Source organism: Plenodomus lingam (genome assembly GCF_022343315.1).
Source record: "Plenodomus lingam strain CAN1 chromosome Unknown contig_18, whole genome shotgun sequence".
In the NCBI taxonomy this organism is placed as follows: domain Eukaryota; kingdom Fungi; phylum Ascomycota; class Dothideomycetes; order Pleosporales; family Leptosphaeriaceae; genus Plenodomus; species Plenodomus lingam.
Genome location: NW_027093935.1, coordinates 884,450 through 906,078, shown reverse-complemented (window position 1 = coordinate 906,078; position 21,629 = coordinate 884,450). Strand labels below are relative to the sequence as shown.

The window sequence follows — 21,629 nt, the reverse complement described above, 5'->3', positions numbered from 1 at the left end:
ATATGTTGTAAATACAGCTTTGCAATGGCTCCGATGAAGGGCTTCCCTTTGCACCGTGGTTCTCATCAATTCGCTGCCGCGTTATGTCAACAGCAAAGTTACGTTAATCTGTGCGAAATCCGTCCCAAAACCGCTTTCTATCAAAAATCTTCACCGTCTGCTTTGCCTCGGCAATGTATTCATATGTCATCTTCTTCCAACTTTTCTGTAGTGTTGCTTCGCATCCAATGCGAGCCCCTCCCCTCTCGACTTATACGTCTAGCAATGCGACCGACGTGTCTAGGACATATCAAGTTCGTGTAGCCGTCCTGGTTTGCTCGGGAGTCAGTACAGTAGCTTCCTTGCTTGCCCTCTACTGGTTTTGCCGAATGGAAAAGCGATTTCGCCATCAGTGGGTTCTTTTGCGGTATACTGCCTTGGCCATGACTGATGTATCATGTAGGCTTATTGTAATCCTGTTCTTCGGCGGTCTAGTATCCTCGATATGCTATTTCATTTTCGGCCTGCTGTCATCCATACGTGGGCCGATCGCCACTCAAACCATATCCTGTCAAATGAGCGGATTCCTTATCCAGTATGGTACCGAGACATGCGGTCAGTGTGCCTTTTTGCCGTTGCGGCAGTACAAGCTGACAGAGTAGACTACGCTGTATTTGTGATTGCAGTTCACAGCGCCTTGCAAGTCTTTAGTCCTTGTCCACCCGCGAGTACAGATGGCCTGAGGCCTTATCGCTATTACGTATACACTGGAGCCATCTTCGTTCCAGCACTAATGTCAGGCCTCGCTTTCGTCAACCCACATTATGGCTATCAGTCACTGGGTGCCTACTGTATGCTTCCAATCCGGCCTTTCTGGTATCGACTGGCTCTTCAATGGATTCCGCGATATCTGGTTGCACTCATCATCTTTGTGCTTGCCACTGCCATTTACACATACGTCGGCTGTGCCATTCGCCGCTATTCCGAGCACAGCCAGAGTTTCCAGGACTCTCATCTGACCTCTGGCCTTACAAGCTCGTTTGAGGATAGGGATACAGAATCGCCCCTATGCACAGTGCCTCGACGCCCCGAGGCGAGTTTCGAGAAGCCGCGTAGGACTCGTCGAGCGTCATCAGTAGCTCACAAGATTGTATCGTCACCGCGTCAGGGATCGTCCTTGTCATTTGTATCTGCAGGGCCCCTTCCTGTTCGTGCGGCTTCCATTACCCCAGCAAGCATGTACTCTGTGCCAGACCGAGTGCTGAAGGATCCTCCACGAAGACCCTCGCTCGCCCTTATACCTTCAGGCTACACCATTCATCAAACCCCCCCTCCAGGACATGGCCACACTGTCACAGCCCAGCGCCCACACACCACCCCCACGACTAGTGCTCCTGCCCCCGTCTCCACCCAATCCCCCCAAACCCAGCCCCAACTCGACGACCAAAACCCCGGACCCCTCTCGCCCATCCTCCCACTCCGGGCCCCCTCGCCCGCCCACCACCACCACCACCACATGGACCGCCAACGCGCCCGCATCCACCGTCAACTCCGCCTCCTCTTCATCTACCCACTCATCTACACCATCATGTGGCTCCTCCCCTTTGCCATGCACTGCATGAACTACCGTGACCGCTACGCCCTCTGGCCCGTCTGGGGCGTCCGCCTCAGCTCCAACATCATCATCACCAGCATCGGCTTCGTCAATTTCGTCGTCTTCAGCGTGCGCGAGAAGCCGTGGCGGAAAATTCTATCAAGCGATGGCACGTTCTGGGGCAGCTTTGTGGTTTGGAAAGGGAGGCGGGGGCCTGGTGCGAGGGTGGATAGTTTTGGGACGAGGGGGGCGAGGCGGAGTACGAGTGGGGGGTGGGAGGACATGGGAGGGAGGGGTCCGGCACCGGGTGCTGGGCCGGGCAGGGCCATGTTGGATCAGCCGAGGGCGAGGCTGGAGATGGAGAGGGAGGATAGGTTGGAGGCGGCTCGGTTGAAGGTGGAGGCTGGGGAGGGTGGGCATGGACAGGGACAGGCGCAGGTGATGGGTGAGGAGGATGAGGGAAGTGGGAATGGTAAAGGCAAGGGCAAAGGTACAAGTAAAGACAAGGGCAAGGGCAAGCAAAGAGCAGTGCAGGTATGAATACCGAGCTTTGATTATATTGTTTGATTCCCCTGAAGTTGTTTGTTTTCTTGGTCTTCTGGAGCTGGACGCGAGATTGATGGAACAGTCGATTCAAACTAATTATAATCTATCCTTTATTTTTTCGCCTCGAGATGACGTGGTGGTGTGGTGTAGTCTTGAATTCTGATTGTTATTACCATCTCTATGGTCGTCTTTGCTTTTTACTCTCCATGTCCTGGGTTAGGTATAGGTATTGGTATGGCTTTGCGTTCAACGTCGTTGGTTTTTGAATTGGGAATACTCGTTGTTGTTGTTTTCTTGCGTTCTTCTGATCTTTTGTGTCTTGGTTTACGGTTGGTTTCTCTTTCTTTTCTTTTCTAAAGCTATCCTGTTCTGACATGACCCACTCTACCCTGGTCTCTCATACCCTACCCCGTCCTAACACAGCTACTCTCTCTCTCTCTCTCTCTCTCTCTCAGTCTAGATCTAGCCTACCCTAACCTACTCTCCCCTATCCTCCCTCACCCCACACAAACCAAGCCTCAAAACCCGGACACATCGACTTCGCGCCCCTCCTTCAACGGCTGATAAATCTTTGTCCAGAGATCGCTGCGCTCGCCGAGGTGGTAGGTTAGCGTTGCGTTTTGCATGCCTGGTTCTTCTTGTTGGGGGTGTTGATTGGCGTGGTTTTGTTGGTCGTGGGTGGTGGTGGTGGTGGTTGCTGCGGTGTTGGTGTCTGGTGCCTGCACGCAACCCATAGTTTCGAGCTGGGAGATGATATTTTCCAGGCCCAGGGCTTTGCCGGTTGCTTGTGTGGAGCCTGCTTCGAGGGAGACGTGGACGATGTGGATGTGGAAGTGATAGTAGGTTGGTTGGTCTGGCGGGTGTGAGGATTTGGACATCACAATAAGGGGGATAAAATGAAGGAAAGGAAAAAAATTAACACGTACAGTGCACATAACACTTGATCTCATCCTTTTCAATCTCTGGATACAACTCCACAGTCGCCTGTAGCATTTCCTCCCTCATCCTGCGTACCCAGCCCACCATGCTCTGCTTCAGGTCCCGCACGCTCCAGATGTCGCGGCGCTCGACTAGGCCTAGTAGGTGCATGCTGCCCATGGTCTTGCGATCCCAGTTTAAATCCGGGAGTAGGAGGAAGCCTTCGTTGCGGGCGGAGGCAGAAGCCGGGGCGCGATAGATGACATCGTCTTGCTCGGTGCGGCCCTCGAGGATGTTGTAGACCCAATTGAGGGTGCCCTTTTGGCGCTGAGCAGACATGTAGGGACGAATATAGGCATTGTAGATTTCCGGAGTCTCGGAGACGACGCGCAGGCGCTGGGCCGAGTATTTGTTGATGTGTTTTTCGGTGCAGGGGTAGATGAGGTTGAGCTTGTAGTCTGGTGGGGGTGCTTGTTGGGCCTGGTCAAAGGCGTCTGGGTTGCTGTTGGCGAGGAACCAGGCGTAGATGTCGTTTGCACCGAGGTTCTGGATGTTGCGGAGTGAGGTGGGGAAGTGGGCGAGGTGGGTGGGCGAGGTGTCGAAGGCGGCGCGTTCGCAGAGGAGGAGGGCGGGGAGGGAGTCGATGGTGCCGAGGAGGGAGATGCGGCGGCCGGCTTGGTCTGAATTGAGGAGCCGGGTGAGGGTGAATTTGGGGATGAGAGATTCGACGTGTGCGGCGATTTCTGGGGGGGTGGTGGAGGTCATTGTGGGTGGGTTTGCTTGTGGGAGAGGGGGGTGGATTGCTGGTGGAAGAGGGGGAAGTGGATTAGTGGGGATTGGAGGGGTAGATGGAGAGGAGGCTATGAAGGGTGTTGATTATTGGTTGAATGTATTGCAATTGATGCTAAGAAACTGTTTTTCTGTTGTTGTATTGAAGACTGAAATGATGAAGAGAGAGTCGAAAGAAGTGCTGGGGTAATGGGAACCCCGCACACATGGACAACATCTACATCGTGGTGGGACATTTACTTCTAAACTCAGATTGCGTTCGAAGACGGGGGCATTGGTATTTAATAAAGATGCAGAAGACGCACTCACTCTTTCAGACAAGTGTAGATGCACGAGGGTGAATGAGTAAAGTCACCTGCACGCGTGTCTAGCGCGTCACCCTGACAACGGCAAGGCACGCGCCGCCAAGCCAATTACCTTGCCAAATGAGGTCACCACATGTCCAACTGCCTTCCCACGACCTCCAACACTGCGCGCATTCGTAAACGATCCTTGGTATCTCGTTATACAACACAATACAAAGCAAATCATACACCAGCATGCCTCCCAAGCGACGCTCATCCGGACCTGCGGCCAAGTCGTCGCAGTCCACCCTCGCATTCCACGGAGCCTCCAACAAAGTCACCAAGTCGGGCGCAAGACCACAAGGCGCAAAAAAGGGTCTGCTGTCCGACACAAAGCCCAAAACTCCTACCCAACCTGAGGTTACCAACATCGAGAATGATGAACCCAGCACGACTGAAGTCGCCATCCTCGAGCAAGCAGAGCAGGAGGTCAAGGCGCAAGAAGTAGAGAGCACACCAGAAGAAGAAGCCGCTCGGCGCATGACAGATGCATCGATCAAGAAGTATTGGGCCGCAAAAGAGAAGCAGAGAAAGGCGCCGAGGGTGCATCAGCAGGAATTGACGGTGCACGAGAAGATATTGCGGGAATTCGATATGAGCGCACATTATGGTGTAAGTCCATTTCCAGCCTCCAGGCCAGTTGACAGTGAACTCGCAACTTGTGGCTAACATGATATGTCTGCATAGCCCTGCACAGGAATCGCCCGAGTAAAGCGCTGGAAGCGTGCTCAACGACTCCATCTTGATCCTCCACTCGCGGTCCTCGCTGTCCTCCTCAAGGAGCAAGACAAGGAGGGAGATTCCAAAGACAAACTCGCATATCAACGGTCCATTGTGGACGAGTTGCTGAATTCCAAGACTGATGTGGATGCATGAATCAAGGGCATCATTCGCTGGTTCGGGTGGTCATGTTTCAACGCTATCATGTATATGGGGGAGTTGCATACCAGGAATCTTTTGGGCGAGTGCAGCTTAGGCGTTACGTAAGGGTTTCGAGTTAATACATGGGACATGCCGTTGTCCATGTTTATGCTCTGATGAGTCTCTTTACGAATTTGGGATTGTGGGAAGTCCCTCGATTGATGTGGTGGGTGCAAGATGTGAATTATAAGAGGTTATGCCAGCACTGCAGCCTCGTTTTTAGTCTGCAGCAAGGCCTAATTTCTTTCTGATTAGTTTTTTTTTGGGTTCCAAGGAGGTGAGCTGCAAACTATGATAAGGAGCTCAGGTAGGCATGCGAACAATTCTATCTGGGCAGCATAGCGGCCAGCTTGTCGAATTGAAGTATGCCTGAGTTGTAAACTGTGGTATAGAGTAACCGTCTTGCTGGATACAACCGTCTTCCAAGGGTTGCCATCTTGCCGGATTCAAGTCCGTTACGACTATATGAGTCTACTCCACAGTTGCATCTCTACCGAGTATACCGCATGAGACATGTTGAAACACGCAACTCCTTTTGGTGCCTTGGAATGGGCGTTGAACCACTACCTATTCTGACGACACGCAGGCCAGCAGCATACTATAGACTGGCTGGGCTCACGACTACAAGGAGACGACTGTGTGCACAAAGATGGAGGGGAAATGTTCCCAGCTAGACAAAGACGTTCTGCAAGGGTTTTTTTCTTTGGCCCTGGTCTGGTCTTGACTCTCTCTCCCTCTCTTGTTCAGTCTCGCCTGGATTCCGGAAGCCGTAAGCCCTTGGACAAACGGTCGACACCTTGAATGATGCGGGGTTACACAGATTCAACAAACGCAGGACGCCCAAGGGAGGGGGGGCTTGTTGCACGGTTTCAGCATACACCCACACCCACACTGTCTCTCTCTCTCTCTCTCTCTCTCTCTCTCTCTTTGTCAGCCACAAACTCTCTCACATTCTCTCCTTGCGAATGTGTCGTCTCGTGATGGTCCAAAGCGGCTCCTAAACTCTGAAGACGCGGGGCTGATCGACAATCGGTTGGTGAGGCCTAGGCTTGAGGCGTCGAGTCGGTGGCGACGTCTGGCTGGCTGCACAGATTTGGTACCCATGGCCATGGCGATACCCACTCTGATGCTGGGGTTCCGCCCGCATGCAAAGTGGAGTGGCACTAAAATGACAGCCCGATTCCACGCTGGCTCCCATGTCGTTTTAGTGGCTTGGTCTTGAGGCCGGGCGCCGTCGCTTCCTGAGTGGAAGGGGGTCGTGAGCTCAACGAAAGAGTGATGGACGGTCTCTTCCTCTTCCCTCTTCCTCTTCCTCTTCCCTCTTGGTACGGTAGCTACTATGTAGGGATGTGCACTTTGGGGTCAGGTCTTGTCGTCTGGGCGGGGAATGCCATCAGATCCACCTGGCGATACGTTATCGGTCCACGACATCTCTGCGCCGTGATGGTGCCGCAATCCCAGCGCCTGCTCCTGTTGATAAAAAAGCAACTTATTCGAAGGAAAGGGTGCGGGTGCTTCTGCGCTGTACTCTGCCTACACGCGAACCAACCGCGCATGAGTGTGTGTCTGTGTCTCCCTACTCTACCTGTGTGTGTGTGTGGACCAAGCTGCAGGTGGCTGCAGGACGCGAGCCGGGTTGGGTGAATTAAAACGGCGCCTCGTTCAAGATGCTGGTTGTTGGGTGTGATAAGGCGGGGAAAGGCAACTAACGCTCTGCTGTCTTGCCCATCCATGGACATTCCGCTGCCATTTCTGTGCGACCACCAGCCATCAACGCCTTTTGCCCGCCTCCATGATTCTTCCTTTCTTCTCCTAATACCCCGTCCAGGTTACTTCCATTTGCTTCAAGTCAACTTCACTATTCATCTGCTTCTACACAACATGTCCACTGCTTCAGTCGCCACGCTGTAGACTTGTCTTTGCCGTACCGGCCCGGAGGTCTCAACCTCTTCGTCCACCTGAGGCTTGAGCGATTGCAGCATCTCCAAGCAACAGTCCGGACTTTCAACAACGTGGGTCCACACCTCAACACGTCAAATTCGCTTTTGACTGGACTCGACGCTGTGCGCTTTTGTGTACTGATCAAGCCAGTCGACAGGACGCCGCTCGCTGGCATTCCCCCTTTGGCCGCAAGTCTTCGTATCACTTTGTGTGCCCTCAACTCACCCCGCACTCTCTTCCTTTGACCCCTCCGGCCACTGAAGAGCCTATCATTGGTCGAGCTGTCGTGGAAGGGACAAGCCAACCTTATCTCAACCATCGTTATCACCAAGAGGACCTTCTCTCCAAGCTGTTCACTGTCCCCCCCCCCCCCCGTGCCTATCCTTTTTACGTGAAACCGAGCATTTCACGTTGCCTGCCTTTACTTCTACTCTCAACCACCTTGCCTCCTTGCGTCTCCAATTCCAAACATGGCCGCCGCAGTAGCAAGGGCACCACCCTTCATGCTTGCCCGGGAGCCAACGCCCCCTGCTTCATCCCAGCTTTCACGCAAGACGACTCCACATGGCACGCCTATGCCCATTCCCAACAAACATCTTCCCAACTGCGCCCCTGGAGGACTCTCACTGCCCCAAACGCCTCCTGCATCTCCTCCCCGACAAGACAGTCTGATTGAGACTTCATCCATCACATACCCGCCAGACCAGTACTGTGATCAGATTGTTACTGACCCTCCAGTGTACAAGATCACTGCCGACTGCATGGCCGCCGCCCTCGAACACATTGCCACGCAACCTCTTCCCAATCCAGAGCAGGTCTTCCCATGGATGCACGGCCTTCACGAAGAAAATGAGATCCAACTCGCCTTCTTCTCCTCCCGTCGCAAGAGTGTGCGGAAAGTGCCCCGATGTCTTCGCAGTATTGCCATTGTCAAGACTGGCGGAAACCTGTCGTCGTCCAAGCTGAAGGGAGCAATCGCACCTAATGAGATTCTCGACTCAGTGGCCGATGACTCGCCAGACTTCATCGAATGTGACCCGAAGGACGGCTTTTCGGTGCGCAACTTCCAGATCCAGGCCTGCAAACTCGCTACCGTCTCGGACATTATAGTGTATGGCGATCATAAGACCAAACTCAATGACACCCTCATGCTGGCGCGGAAGATTTCCAAAGCGCAGAGGAATCACGAACAGAGCAACGGGCTGCGGCCGTGCCTATTCAACACGTTTGTGCTCGAAGGTTCGTTTTCTCCTGCCTGTAAAGAACGGCTCATCTGACAATACTGTACTAGACTCTTTTGCCACAGTGCAGGAGAAATACCCGAAGTTGGTTGCGCTCAACAGGTCGGGAGATATCACTGGCAATGTTGTCGATTTTTGTGAGTCTCCTCCCAAGGTGTCGACAGAATGACAACTCACCTGCCGCAGTCTACTGGGAACGTTATGAGATGTGTGCAATGTCAAGGGCTTCGGAGATTAGTAACAATGTATTCTTGGGACCTACGCCTGATTCGCGCCTTGATCCAGAATGTCTGGGAGAAGACCAATTTGACATGCTCATCGAAGCCACTGATCTTGCTCATGTACCTGAAGCGCGCTCGTTGCGCGCTTTGCGCATGGGACTTGACAAGATTCAGCGCAAGGCTGCTATGCACATGGAATTCCCTTCTTCAGGAAGCATCATGCCGCCGACGTGGTCACACAGCGAGGTCGACGGGCTTATGGATATGTGCAAATGGATGTTTGAGCTGGCGAACCCTCTGGAAGCGAAACGAGCAAAACGGCGACGCAGCGACGAAGATGAAGCCATCGAGATGGACGACATTGCAATACCTCGTAAATTCTTGATCCATTGCACAGATGGATATACCGAGACCACGCTCCTTGCTCTTGCCTACTTCATGTATGCAGAGGGTGTGCCTGTTCACGAGGCGTATATTCGATTGCATCGGGAGAAGGGTCGCAACTTCTTTGCATATCCTTCAGATGTTGCACTGTTGACAGCGATTCAGCCACGCATCCTCCAGGAATCTCCACGGTTCAAGCAAAGCATCTTCAACATGTCAGAACCTCAATGGCTATCGAGGATCGACGGTAGTCTGCCCAGTCGCATCTTGCCATACATGTATCTGGGCAATCTTGGGCACGCCAACAACCCAGAACTTCTTCACGCACTAGGAATAACCCGCGTGTTGAGCGTTGGCGAAACGCTGTCGTGGCCGGAGAAGACGCAAAAGGAGTTTGATTGGCCCAGTGAGAATTTCTTGGTCATCGATCGAGTTCAGGACAACGGCGTTGACCCGTTGTGGGCTGAATTTGAGCGTTGCCTCAAATTTATTGGTATGCTTGTCGAACAAACTCTAAAGCTCATTGCTAATGAAGAATCTAGAAGCTGGGAAGCGAGAAGGAGGGGCGACCCTTGTCCACTGCCGTGTGGGCGTGTCTCGATCTGCCACGATTTGCATTGCCGAAGTTATGAACGAGCTGGGCTTGTCCTTCCCCCGTGCCTAGTAAGTGCATGCCGAATTGCTCCGTCTAAATGTTGTCGCAACTGACCCATTCCCAGCTGCTTTGTGCGAGCACGTCGACTCAATGTGATAATCCAACCACACTTGCGCTTCACCTATGAGCTCCTCAAGTGGGAGGAATACCAGCGTCAGCGACGCAACGAGCCTCTTCGCCGCGAACTCGAGTGGGCCACTGTTGCTCGCGAGATTGCACTCATGAACAAGCCGTACTCGAGGTGAGATTTGCACTGCTAATCCATTTTTTCTTCTACGACCTTCTTAATTCACGACACGACATACCCTCACGACGACACGATATTAACCCCTTGTACGAACACACACATACAATACGAACAAAGAAACCCAGCTTGTGCTTCTACGACCATCTTCCTGGCATAAGGTTGTCGTACACAATGGGCTTTGAACCCTCTGCTCCATCCGCACTTGACAGATTACGTCCGCTTTTTTTTTGGTCACAATCTCGACTTTATATATGAAGATGTTTGCCATCTCATCCTCTATGATTATGATCCTGCTCATCTTCTGCGATCCTTTTTTTTTCCTGTCTCGTCTCGACCACGCACATTTTCTTACTGCAACTACGGCCCAGACTTGCCGCGTACACGCAGAGTCGACGTCGTGGTTTTGTTTTCTGCAAGCTTACTGCTTGTTTTCTGCGGGATTGGGGACCGGGAAGGCGGGTTGGGTGGGGGATTGCTTGTCCTGCGGTTTTGGGTTTTTGTTCTTTGTCAAGGGGCGTTTTTGGGGGGTTGCGTATGGGTATGATTATGGATATGGGTATGGATATGGGGTATGGATTTATGGTCATGGCCATGCTTAAGGGGTTATGGATTTGGAATTCGCCGACTTGGCTGTGTATATACTTCTTAGCACTGCTCCTACTCCTCTTCCGCCTACGCCTACCACCATAACAACAATAGTCATGTGGCGTTTGGGGTCTACAGGTATGCTGTGATTTGGCGTTAAGCAATATCGATACTTTTTTGGTGTTTAGAAGATGATTTTGTTTATCCCTCGCTCCTTTCTTCCTTCATCTCCTCACCACACTCTTACCACAATTCCCTCATCACACTCTTACCACACACTTCTCTTACTACACACTCCCCATCCCCACGTACCGCCCAACAACCAGCCAACTCAGCCCCACCCATCTCCCCTGCGCCCAACAAACTGCCTTCACATCCACGGCTCCTATTTACATTCCCTTGTTTTCCTTTTGCGTCTGGGATGCCCAAGTGCATGAAGTTTGAGATACAGCAGTCTTCATCGGATAGGAATGCGAATGCGGATAGGAAGCACGATACGAAGATCATGCACATACACGCATGTCCAATATATCTACATTCAGCATGCATCCCACAATAACCCAGCGCACACATAGCAGCAGCGCAACAGCGACATCCACGCAAGACGGAGGACGCAAGACCCCAGATTAGGCAGGGAACATTGAGCGTAAAAGCAAATAGCGGGCTTTCTCAAGGTCATGTACAACTCATTGCATCTCCCCGCACTCGCGCGAAGACGGTCGAAACCGCAGCTTCGATCATACAAAAGAGATGGTAAAACGGGCATGAACATCCGTCGCTTCTACGACGACTTATCTCCCGGCTGGGCTTCAGGTTTGAGAGGAGGATATGGGATATATATGCGTATACATGTTCTCGATGTGAGGGAACGAATTATCAGAGAGAGGAGAGATGGTATACCAGTCACTAACGGGATGGCAATGGAGCGGTGAGGGTTCAGGAAGGGTATTGCGGGATCGACGAGGCATTGAACAGGGGAATGCTCATGCGGGGTGAAGTCACTTGTTATACGTGATTGCATTGTCGCGGGCATGGGATGGATACTGGTTCGTATGGGAGATGTAGGAAAGATTGAAGAGGAGTGGGGATTGATTCACTCGCAATGTGTCCCAGACTTGAGATCAGAGCAGAAATTGGACGAGCAAAAGGTGTGAGAGAAAAAACTTACATTGATGGTAACATTCATCCTATGTCTCCACTACGCTGTAGCAGGGGAAGCGGCGATATACTAGCTGCATCCACTAAGCCGACACATGATATCAATGCTGCCGTGCATAAAACTTACATTAAGCTAATACAGGCTGAACATGACACGCACTTGCTCATCGTGAAGACTTGAAGAAAACTCACTTCTCAATAGGCGTGTCCTTGGGATCAAGAGTTCCGTCCTGTTTTGAGGAGGATGCCTTGTACCAAGTGCATGCATTGACACGACGAGGCACGCATCTTACGCCACCCAAAGATGCACTACAGGCGGCATAGAAGCCCTATCATGTACCGCAGAATCAGGCGCTACGCGATTGACCAAGACGGCGTGCCAGTCGAATCTCTAACGAAACGTCTAGACAGGCAGCGAGAGCGCTTACCCGAACTTTCATAACATCCGCATTGTCATTCATACTCACATTTCCATATGACCATCTTCTTACATTATGCATAAGAAGGAACAGAATATCTCCCAATTAGGCAGTGTCTCTCGAACATATCAAGAACGCGTGTTAAGACTGAGAAGCAAAGCAATCGCAAAGACATAAACGCATGGGACGATGGAATGACTCAACCGGGAAAGCATGACATCATAAGACTGAAATTGATGTAGATAAATCGTGAGGGTGGTGAGAACATGGTGAATTTTGAGTGAATCAAGGAAATATTAAAAATGTATGCTGTTCAGTTCATGAAGTAAACACACAACCACTGACAGAGAAACAACGGACACTCGGACTTTGACTGTCAGATGACTGGTTTTTAGGCAGAAGTGCGTGCATCTCACTCCGCCTTTCCTCTCTGAGATCTCGTGTGGACTTGGAAATTAAACGAATAAAGAAAATCGCGACTCAAATAGTGTTGAAAAAGATTACTCAGATGATACCCGACCGGGTTATAAATGACACCATGACATGTTTTGACAGATAAGAAGAACAATAAGTTTTGAAATAATGCAACTGGGTAGCAGACTGAGTTTGCCGGTGTCGTGAGAAAAGTTGGAATGATGTCGTAGATGGCATGGAAAGGAAATTTCGGACATGTCAACGGCGACTGAAGCGTAATCAGCATTTGACAAGATTTTTGTCAAGCCAAGCGCTTTGAAGTCTCACCTGTAAGCAGCATCGACTTGAGCACGCCTCTTGCGCTTCGAATGGTCATCCTGCTGTCGCGATTGCTCCCCATCCTTGTCGGCATCTTCGTAGCTCCTCTTTCGATTGTTGGAACTGTCGCTTCGCGGCAGAGAGGGTGCGGCAGAATTTTCGTGATCATTATGGTTACTAGGCTTACCGGACTCGAAATCAGACCCAGCCATGGTTCGATTGCTGCCTTCCGAGGTTGCAGGGCTGCCCGAGCGCCCGCCAAAGGCATGGGTGTCATGTTGAGGCGCGTTCCACGGATCATAGTGTGGCTGCTCTGGAGGTGGTGGCGGAGGCGGTGGTCTGGATGTCGAACCAGATGACATCGAGCCGTACGACCGCTGTTGTGAAGGATTGTGGCCTGAATGCGGCAACCCACTGTAAGAATGTGCCCTAGAAGGAGCTGGTTGCGAGCTGAGAGGCTTCGTAGAAGGGGCGGCCGACTTCTCTGGATTCGATGCAGTGAGTTGAGTCTCATGCGTTTGGTAAGGTACCGGAGACGTATTATGCGATGGTGGCTTCGGAGTACCAGTGACACCTAATTTGGCAAGAATATCTTCCTGGGCTTGTGTGGGTGACGGCACATCCTTTAGCTTCCTTGGTTGCGACTGTGAGTCGACATGTCTGCTAGTCAAGGCCTGTTCGAGGTTTTCCATTATGTCCCAACTGGCATCATGCATCTCTTGGTCTTCATCATGTTTTGTGGTATCCGAGGACTCATCCGGACGGTCTCTTTGGGCAATGCAATCCTCAATTGACACAACATTCTTCTGCATTTCCTCATCAGTGAACACAACGAAGACTGGGTCATCGCGAATAGCGTCCCAATCATCTGTTTGTCTCACGTCCAAGAATGCTTCATGCGAATTCTCCGCTGTGAAATACATCGATACCGAGTCTCCGTTGCCTAAGCCTTCCAGTGCTGCTTCCGACGCCTGTTTTTCAGCCTCTTCAAAAGTCGATGGCAAGGCGCGTGTCATCTGTTTCGCAGGGTGCCATATAATGACACCAAGGCTCAGGGCAGGGTCCACAGGTTCATTACTCTTCGGCCAAATCGCGCCATCAAAATCAAAATCCCAATCATCACAGCTAAGGTATATCTGTGGCTTTTCAGTGGGACTATTCTGATTCACAGCACCATTTGATTGGTTCGAGGACAACGCAGCTTGGGAGGTCGCCATGTGGACGGTAGCTGGCGTTGGAGTAGCATTGGGATCTGTTGTACGTGCAACTGGACCATGGGAGGACACATGGGAATTTTGAGCTGCCATTTGTGGGGGTCCATTATTTGATGGCCATGGTCCCGCTTGGCTATAGGCTTGCTGGTTCGAATTGTTTGGAACAGGTTGAGGTGGGTGACCTTGATAGTTCATTTGAGGGGGCGCCCAACCTGACCCAGATGATTGAATAGGTGATTGTGAATAACCTGTATTAGAGGCATATCCTTGTTGTGGCCATTGGTGACCCTGGGTAGATGGATAGGCTGATTGTGCATAATTTTGGGGCTGCTGTGCTCGGTATCCCTGCGCTTGATAACCATAGGCTGTAGGGGCAGCATTGTATACTTGTGGTGTATAACTGGGAGGAGCTTGAGGGCCTGATGGATATACAGGCTGAGACTGCTGGTATTGACCGGAATATTGATTAGCACCAAAAGGCCCTTGAGGTTGCGCTGGTCCACGATAGCCTGGCGGAGGAGGGTACCGAGTAATTACAGGTGCAGCCTTCTTCTTAGACGGGCTAGTCATGTTGTCAGCACGCCAGGAAGATTGAGCAGCTCGCACACCGAGAGCAAGTTTAGGCCTATAGAAAGTACTCGACATCGCTTACCGATTATCAGGTGCTCGTTGTGGAGGCCCACTTGCAGGCCATGCAGTTCCTCGAGGCTGTCCATAGCCTGGCTGTTGTGGCTGTTGTCCATATTGGTATGGAAGTTGTTGGCCATAGGCAGAATGATTGTTGTTATATGGCGGCTGCTGACTGTTGTTATATGGCGGCTGCTGGTTGTTGTTATATGGGGGCTGCTGAAAAGGCGGTGCACCGGCTACTGGACCGCTCCACGACATCCCCAACCCTGGAATCTTTTACCCTGACCTAATCCAGAGTGTGACAAAGATTTGTTGGCAAGAAAAGACTAGGCAGTTGATATCCTACTTTGAAGATAAAATGAGGAGTTCTGCTAGTTCTGGGAACGAGAGATGGAAGGGTGAGTGCGCGACGAGAAAATCGGCCCACGGGTCTGATTCAGTGCACGTGCCAAGGCACCCAGGAAAGCTCGAGCGCCGGCTACCTATGGTATGGGAGGTCTCGAGGACGCTAAAGCAATGAGTATTGATCAGAAAAACCAAATCCTGTTCCTTTGCATTAATCATGTAGAAGGGAGCGAGGGCTGGACGAAAAATTGGATGGGCTGATATTGCTGATGGGAGAAGAAGCCGGCTGAAAAAAAGCACAACAAGTGTTGTGACGAATGGCAGACTGGAGAGTAGACTTGAGAGCCGTCAAGGGACAGAATTTGTTCAAGACATGAAGTGAAAGGGGACTGGTGAGGCAATCTCCGCCGAATTCGTACAGATTCACAAACGGGTGTCGCGTCGAAAGAAAGCTGTACCTACATGAGGTGAGGTCTGGAGCGAAGTCACGTGGATGCGCTTGGACCATGGCTGGCGCGGGACATGGGCCGCAACGTCCACCGCACCCACCATGGCTCCGTCATTCGCTTTGATGCCATCGCCCGCATCTCACGCCCCGATGCGCCTCCGAGGATGATTGTACGGTACAGACATCTGTTAGCGACCAGTATAGACTCACGACCCTGAGAGTATCCGCTGCGGCTGCTGCGCCCAGACGTCTCCAAATCCCACCATGCCAGGCCTACCGTGTACGTCAGTCGCCAGTGCTGTCCAGCCCTTTTGCCACCCTTTTCTGACTGCCTGCAGCAAGCGTGGACCTCGATGAGTGCATCTCGCGACTTTCGAAGAAGGAACTATTAGCCGAGTCTGTGGTGGAGGCGATATGTGCCAAAACGAAGGAGCTGCTCATGAAGGAGAGCAATGTGGTACACATCAGAGCGCCTGTCACTGTTGTCGGCGACATTCACGGCCAATTTTTTGATATGATGGAGATTTTCAAGATTGGCGGGCCCTGTCCGGACACGAATTATCTTTTTTTGGGTAAGCTGCTCTCTCCGATGCTGTACGGGGTCACATGGCGCAATGCTAATGTTCTGCAGGAGACTACGTGGACCGCGGTCTCTTCTCTGTCGAGACCATCTCTTTACTAGTCTGTCTCAAGTTGCGCTACCCTCACCGAGTACACCTCATCCGTGGCAACCACGAGTCCCGCGGCGTAACACAATCGTACGGCTTCTACACCGAGTGCTCTCGAAAGTACGGCAACGCAAGCGTTTGGCACTACTTCACCGACATGTTCGATTTCCTCACATTATCCGTCGTGATCAACGACCAGATATTCTGTGTCCATGGTGGTCTTTCCCCCTCTATCCACTCTATCGACCAGATTAAGATCATCGACCGCTTTCGTGAGATACCCCACGAAGGACCCATGGCCGATCTTGTCTGGAGCGACCCTGATCCTGAACGAGACGAGTTCTCACTCAGCCCCAGAGGGGCGGGGTATACGTTTGGTGCACAAGTGGTTAAGAAGTTTTTGGAGGTCAACGCCATGTCGCACATCCTGCGAGCACACCAGCTCTGTCAGGAAGGCTTCCAAGTCCTCTATGATGACAGACTCAGTACCGTTTGGAGTGCACCGAATTACTGTTATCGATGTGGCAATATGGCCAGTGTCTTGGAGGTCAGCGATACGGGTGAACGCTTTTTCAACGTCTTCGACGCAAGTCCAGATAACGACGTTCACCGAGCCGAGCAGCAGCAGCAACAAGGGAAAGAGGTGACGACCGAGTACTTCCTATGATACCCATCGTACATATACATGCATTTTGCGTGGTACAAATGTCGCATTTCACACGTTGAATATATATGTCGGCTCACTCGCCATGAAGATGGCGATTGTGATATGTGATTTCGTACTTGGTGCGCCTGATCAGCATCCCAAGTACTTAGTTTCTACCCAACGATTCTCCATATCATCTCCCAATCTAGCCACAACAATTTTCATGTCGGGGAAGACGCTCAAGACTCTGTTCAGACCGACACGACCTGCCGTATACGTGACGAAGACGATCTTCTTCTCGGGGACCCCATGGTCTACTAGAACTCTTACAGCCATGAGAGCCGCCGCACCTGATGAGAATTGCGGATCTAAAACTAGAATGAGGCCATGTTGAGCGATGTCCACAGGCAAAGCTCTGTAATGTAGTTCCGGCTCGCCAGTTCGATAGTTGGTCTGAATAAGTATTCTACCCGTTATACAATCGGGAATCGTGCGTCGAAGACCCGTTTCGAAAGCGCTACCACCGCGCAAAACGACCACGGCACTGACCTTAGCAGCTTTGGTCAGACCCTGATAGGTATGGTTTTGTGGTGTAGTCACGCTATGCTGAGCGAATGGGAGGAAGTCTGCAGCCGTTTCAATGAGTAGAGCTACCATACGGTCGAAGTAAAAGACGAAGTCCTCTCTTGAAGTTGCAGGGTCCAATAGTAGAGTGTGCATTCCGATGACCTGGTTCGTCTGTTTCAACACAATGGCATTTGAGCTGAGCGGGTTGTCCTCCGCAATTTTGCCAAGACGCCTGAGCTCTGTTTGATGAGCGATGGATTTATGCTCGAGCGTCTGTCGCACCTGGTTGCTGACCATGGTGATGGCAACCTTGTTTTCGATACCACGCGGGATGATAAGATCGGCTATCTCCCTTTGTGGTGCAACGTACTTGTAGAAGTTGGGTTTGACGAAACCAAACCACTGCTTGATGCAACCCTCAATATCACGGCCACGTTCCTGGACATCTCGAACCAGTCGTCTTGACAGACAGAGGTCCGCATCTGCTTCAGCGAAGATCTTGAGGTCCAACAGGTCCAGAACCCGCTGATCATGGAGTGCGAAAATTCCCTCCAAGATGAGAACATGCGGCGAATAGATTGTCGTGGTTTTCTCTAGCCGCGCGTGCTTTTGAAATGAGTAAATTGGTACTTCAGCAACCTTGCTTTAGTCATATCAGCCATGTACTCCAAGTAGTGTTTGGCTAGATCTCACCCATTCTTGATATCTTTCAGTCTCTCCACCAATATGTCAAAGTCGATTGCATTGGGAGAATCAAAATCAAACTCATTGCGAAATGCAGCCGCTGATTGTTCTGGCGTTAAAGGCTTGTAGAACGAGTCCTGGGATACCCAATTAGCCTGACGAGCACGTGACAGTGTTCGATGCATTCTTGCTGACCATACTCAAGATAACGACCCAGGGTAAGTTCAAAGATGCCACTATCGCCATTGCCAACGATGTCTTGCCTGACCCACTGCTCCCAGCGACTCCAATAATGCTGGCGTTGCCCCATGGTGGTGAGTAGTGTACTCGACGACCTGCCGAGGACATCGCTGTGACTGTGTTGGTTTCGAAGAAGTTTCGTGGAATAATCCTATTCCATGCTGTAACAGACTTTGGAAAAGAACGAAATATAAAAATATAAAGGAAGAAGGATATAGAGAGTGCCTGCAGGATGGTTTTCGTCCACTGAAAGTCAACGAGAGCCTCGGGCGGCCCCACGCGAAGAAGCGGGCTAACGCTGGAACACTTTCGCTTAGTGCATCTGCCAAGGCACGCTAACATCGAGCTGTCTTTCTCTTCTGCGCGCGAAGCTTGCCAGCTTCCACTTCTGCAACCGCAAACTCTGCGTTGTCTTCAGCAAACTCGACTGCGGTCGGGAAGCACCTTGCTCCCACTAATGGACGTCGGATGAAGATGCTGAGCGTCTTTGCTTCATCATGGTACGCACTGCTCTCGCTATGCAGCTCCCTGCACATGTTAACACAGTCACAGAGCTCATCCACCGCTTCCGTGTCGGCTGCGACGCCGACGCAACATCCTTTCCAACGTAGAATTGATGGCATCAAGCCGTCAAAGACGTAAGTACCGCTCCTCTCCTTTGCTTCCACACCTTTACATGATGATCTCAAAAAAGTTGGGAATCTCTCCGAAACAACGTGTGGAGAATATGTTAACTTTATCTCTGATCTTGCCGACGACACTTCTTGTCTTGCACTGCTTCGCATCTATGAGCCTCTTTGCTCTATGGTACAGCCATGCTGACGTACCTATCACAGAGACATTAATTTTGTCATTATGGACTACCTGGTCAGCGAAGGTTACCCTAGAGCCGCTGAGAAGTTCGCAAAGGAAGCGAACATCCGGCTACCTCTTGAAGAGGAGTCCATTCAGTCACGCGTAGAAATACGTCAGGCGATTCATGCAGGCGACATTGATACCGCCATCACCAAGATTAATGATTTAAACCCCCAGGTATGCATTCAATCTCGTCCGTCGGCACACCCACCTTGCAGGATTAAATTCAGTTTCATGCACCACGCATAATCCAATTTGATGATAATCAAACCTTCAGTCCTCAGTATGATTGCAAGCTTACAACTCATTTGATTTCACATGTTTTTCTATGGAGCCTTGCTGACCGCAAATCAGATTCTCGACACCGATCCCGCTCTTCACTTTGCATTGCTCCGTCTTCAACTCATTGAGCTGATTCGGACATGCACTGCAACCGCAACATCGGATATCACCCCTGCTCTCAGCTTCGCGTCATCGCAACTCGCTCCCCGCGCAGCTACCAACAAGGAATTCTTGAAAGACTTAGAGCTCACTATGTCCCTGCTTATCTTTTTGCCTGCACCTGCTAGTTCCCTTCAAAAGGAACTGACGGAGTTGCTGGAACCGTCTCTACGTCGCAAGGTGGCGAGCCAGGTCAATGAAGCCATTTTGACTAGCCTTGGTGCCCATGGTGAGGCGAGGATGCGCAGCCTAGTGCGCCTGCGACACTGGGCGGAAACCAAGGCTAGAGCTGCAGGCAAGGACATTCCTCCGGTTCTGTCACTTGGCTTGCAGGAGGCAGATGAGAAGCCGATGGGGAGCAATGGTAGCAATGGGGACTCTGCGGATGTCATGGTGCAGTAGGTTAACAACATGAGATCCAAGGGAATGATGATTCAGCTTTGCCCTGTTACGTATGATACTAGTTGCCGTTGAAAGATGGTCGTCACTACTACCCGATGAAAGATGGTTGCCATTGGCCACTTGTGAATGGATGAATGAATGTGATGTTCGTCATTGTCGTTGAATCATTTCTTATGTGAAGTTGAATTTGATACATGTGCGAGTATATACAGGAGAAGCTACATTGATCCGTCTGTTGCTTCTCTCTTTCCCTGCCTGCCTTGCTTGCCTGGCTGTCTATTGAACCGGTCCGTCATTTACTTGGAAGTATCCAAGACGTAGCGTCCGACAATGGCCCCGGCATGCATCTTGTCATAGACCATCTGCAGCTCAGACAGGCCGACAATCTTGTAGGGAGCCTTGATCAGCCCACGCCTAAAAAACTCAATCGCCTCTGCGCTATCCTTGCGATTACCGACATAGGAGCCCTGGATGCGAATCATCTTGATGACAGTCTCAAACACCGGAGCCTTGAGATAGGCGCCCGCAGGCAAGCCAATGCAGATGACGGTACCACGGGGACGAACATACTCGGCCGCCTGTTGAAACGGCTTCTCGTTGACAGCGACGAGAATGACGACATGAGGACCCAAGCGATCGGGCGTAGCATTCTGCACATCAGCCACGAGATTCTTCGACGTGGCAAAATCGACAAACGATTCCGCACCCAACTGCTCCATACACATCTTCTTCTTCTCCTCTCCCGTATCAATGCCAATCACACGCACCCCCATCGCCTTTGCATACTGACACGCCAGCGATCCCAACCCACCTCCAGCCCCTACAATAGCAGCCCACTGACCCGGCTGGACGCCGGATTCCTTGAGACCCTTGTACACTGTGATGCCGGCGCAGAGAACGGGGGCGATGGCGGCGAGGTCGCATTCCTTGGGGATGCGGGCGACGTGGGCGGCTTTTGCAATGCAGAATTGCTGAAAGGTGCCGTCGACGGTGTAGCCGGAGAGGAGGGCGGATTGGCAGAGTGGTTCGTCTGCGGTTTGGCAGAAGGAGCAGGAGAGACAGGAGCCGTTGAGCCATTTTACGCCGGCGTGGTCGCCGATTTCAATGTCTTTTACTAGCGAGCCGCGGGCTACGACTATGCCGGCGCCTTCGTGGCCGCCGACGAGGGGGAGTTTGGTGGCCTGAGAAGGAAGGGGGGGGGGTTTTGGTTAGTGGGCTGGTTGATTGGGGGAGAGGATGGCGATGTGAGACGTACCAAGGGCCAGTCGCCGTTGACGGCGTGGAGGTCGGTGTGGCAGACGCCGCTGTATTTGATGTTGACGAGGACTTCATCTGGGCCGGGCTGTGGGACGGGAATCTTCTTGTACTCGACTGGACCGCCCGTCTTTTCGATGACCTGGGCCCATTGTTCCTTTGGGATTTCTGGGACACTCATGCTGGTTGGCGTGGTGGTGGTGGTGGTGGTGGTGGATGTGAAGGAAGATGGGGGAGCTTGAAAGCCGAGAAGGGAGAGGTGAGAAGTATGAAGTTGATAGTGGTAGTAGTAGTAGTAGTGGTAGTGGTAGTAGTAGTAGTAGTGGTAGTGGTGGTAGTAGTAGTAGAAGTGGTAGTAGTGGAAATCAGAATTGGAATTGAGAGTCATTCCCAAACAACACCATCCTTATATACCATCTCCCCGAACTTCTACAGTCAGACGAGGCCGAGTCCCAGCAAGCCCAAGGACCCTTCTTTTGCCCCTCCCGGCCAACCGTATGGATGCGGTAGGATCAAGGGTCAGACTCTCACCACCCGCCTTACCGGATTTGCACCAAAAGA

General features: G+C 51.6%; 9 protein-coding genes across 9 annotated transcripts; 5 read left to right on the top strand and 4 right to left on the bottom strand.

The window, feature by feature from the left end:
* Window positions 1-173: 173 nt before the first annotated feature.
* On the top strand, window positions 174-2,113 carry IAQ61_003729 (uncharacterized protein; the record flags this gene model as incomplete). Its single annotated transcript, XM_066096077.1, has 3 exons — window positions 174-391; window positions 443-594; window positions 642-2,113. 3 exons carry the CDS (start codon window positions 174-176, stop codon window positions 2,111-2,113), a joined length of 1,842 nt encoding a protein of 613 aa, XP_065953953.1.
* A 497-nt stretch (window positions 2,114-2,610) lies between these two features.
* IAQ61_003728 (uncharacterized protein) lies at window positions 2,611-3,802 on the bottom strand (the record flags this gene model as incomplete). The annotated part of the gene is made up of 2 exons (XM_003837240.2): window positions 2,611-2,972; window positions 3,046-3,802. The coding sequence occupies 2 exons, from the start codon at window positions 3,800-3,802 to the stop codon at window positions 2,638-2,640; spliced, it is 1,092 nt and encodes a 363-aa protein (XP_003837288.1). The 3' UTR covers window positions 2,611-2,637.
* Window positions 3,803-4,365: 563 nt separating this feature from the next.
* Window positions 4,366-5,046, top strand: IAQ61_003727 (uncharacterized protein; the record flags this gene model as incomplete). The annotated part of the gene is made up of 2 exons (XM_003837239.1): window positions 4,366-4,782; window positions 4,858-5,046. The coding sequence occupies 2 exons, from the start codon at window positions 4,366-4,368 to the stop codon at window positions 5,044-5,046; spliced, it is 606 nt and encodes a 201-aa protein (XP_003837287.1).
* Window positions 5,047-7,502: 2,456 nt separating this feature from the next.
* On the top strand, window positions 7,503-9,778 carry IAQ61_003726 (uncharacterized protein; the record flags this gene model as incomplete). Its single annotated transcript, XM_003837238.2, has 5 exons — window positions 7,503-8,271; window positions 8,324-8,410; window positions 8,460-9,371; window positions 9,421-9,541; window positions 9,598-9,778. 5 exons carry the CDS (start codon window positions 7,503-7,505, stop codon window positions 9,776-9,778), a joined length of 2,070 nt encoding a protein of 689 aa, XP_003837286.2.
* A 2,006-nt stretch (window positions 9,779-11,784) lies between these two features.
* On the bottom strand, window positions 11,785-15,292 carry IAQ61_003725 (uncharacterized protein). Its single transcript, XM_003837236.2, has 3 exons — window positions 14,541-15,292; window positions 12,684-14,450; window positions 11,785-12,624 (listed from the first exon to the last, which is right to left on the bottom strand). The coding sequence occupies exons 1-3, from the start codon at window positions 14,774-14,776 to the stop codon at window positions 12,615-12,617; spliced, it is 2,013 nt and encodes a 670-aa protein (XP_003837284.2). The 5' UTR covers window positions 14,777-15,292; the 3' UTR covers window positions 11,785-12,614.
* A 283-nt stretch (window positions 15,293-15,575) lies between these two features.
* IAQ61_003724 (uncharacterized protein) lies at window positions 15,576-16,646 on the top strand (the record flags this gene model as incomplete). Its single annotated transcript, XM_003837235.1, has 3 exons — window positions 15,576-15,591; window positions 15,650-15,883; window positions 15,943-16,646. The coding sequence occupies 3 exons, from the start codon at window positions 15,576-15,578 to the stop codon at window positions 16,644-16,646; spliced, it is 954 nt and encodes a 317-aa protein (XP_003837283.1).
* A 129-nt stretch (window positions 16,647-16,775) lies between these two features.
* IAQ61_003723 (uncharacterized protein) lies at window positions 16,776-18,224 on the bottom strand (the record flags this gene model as incomplete). The annotated part of the gene is made up of 3 exons (XM_003837234.1): window positions 16,776-17,835; window positions 17,886-18,013; window positions 18,072-18,224. The coding sequence occupies 3 exons, from the start codon at window positions 18,222-18,224 to the stop codon at window positions 16,776-16,778; spliced, it is 1,341 nt and encodes a 446-aa protein (XP_003837282.1).
* A 242-nt stretch (window positions 18,225-18,466) lies between these two features.
* IAQ61_003722 (uncharacterized protein) lies at window positions 18,467-19,959 on the top strand. Its single transcript, XM_003837233.2, has 4 exons — window positions 18,467-18,616; window positions 18,669-18,754; window positions 18,953-19,148; window positions 19,326-19,959. The coding sequence occupies exons 1-4, from the start codon at window positions 18,614-18,616 to the stop codon at window positions 19,812-19,814; spliced, it is 774 nt and encodes a 257-aa protein (XP_003837281.1). The 5' UTR covers window positions 18,467-18,613; the 3' UTR covers window positions 19,815-19,959.
* On the bottom strand, window positions 19,960-21,456 carry ADH1 (alcohol dehydrogenase; the record flags this gene model as incomplete). Its single annotated transcript, XM_003837232.2, has 2 exons — window positions 19,960-20,995; window positions 21,070-21,456. 2 exons carry the CDS (start codon window positions 21,454-21,456, stop codon window positions 20,111-20,113), a joined length of 1,272 nt encoding a protein of 423 aa, XP_003837280.2. The 3' UTR covers window positions 19,960-20,110.
* Window positions 21,457-21,629: the final 173 nt, after the last annotated feature.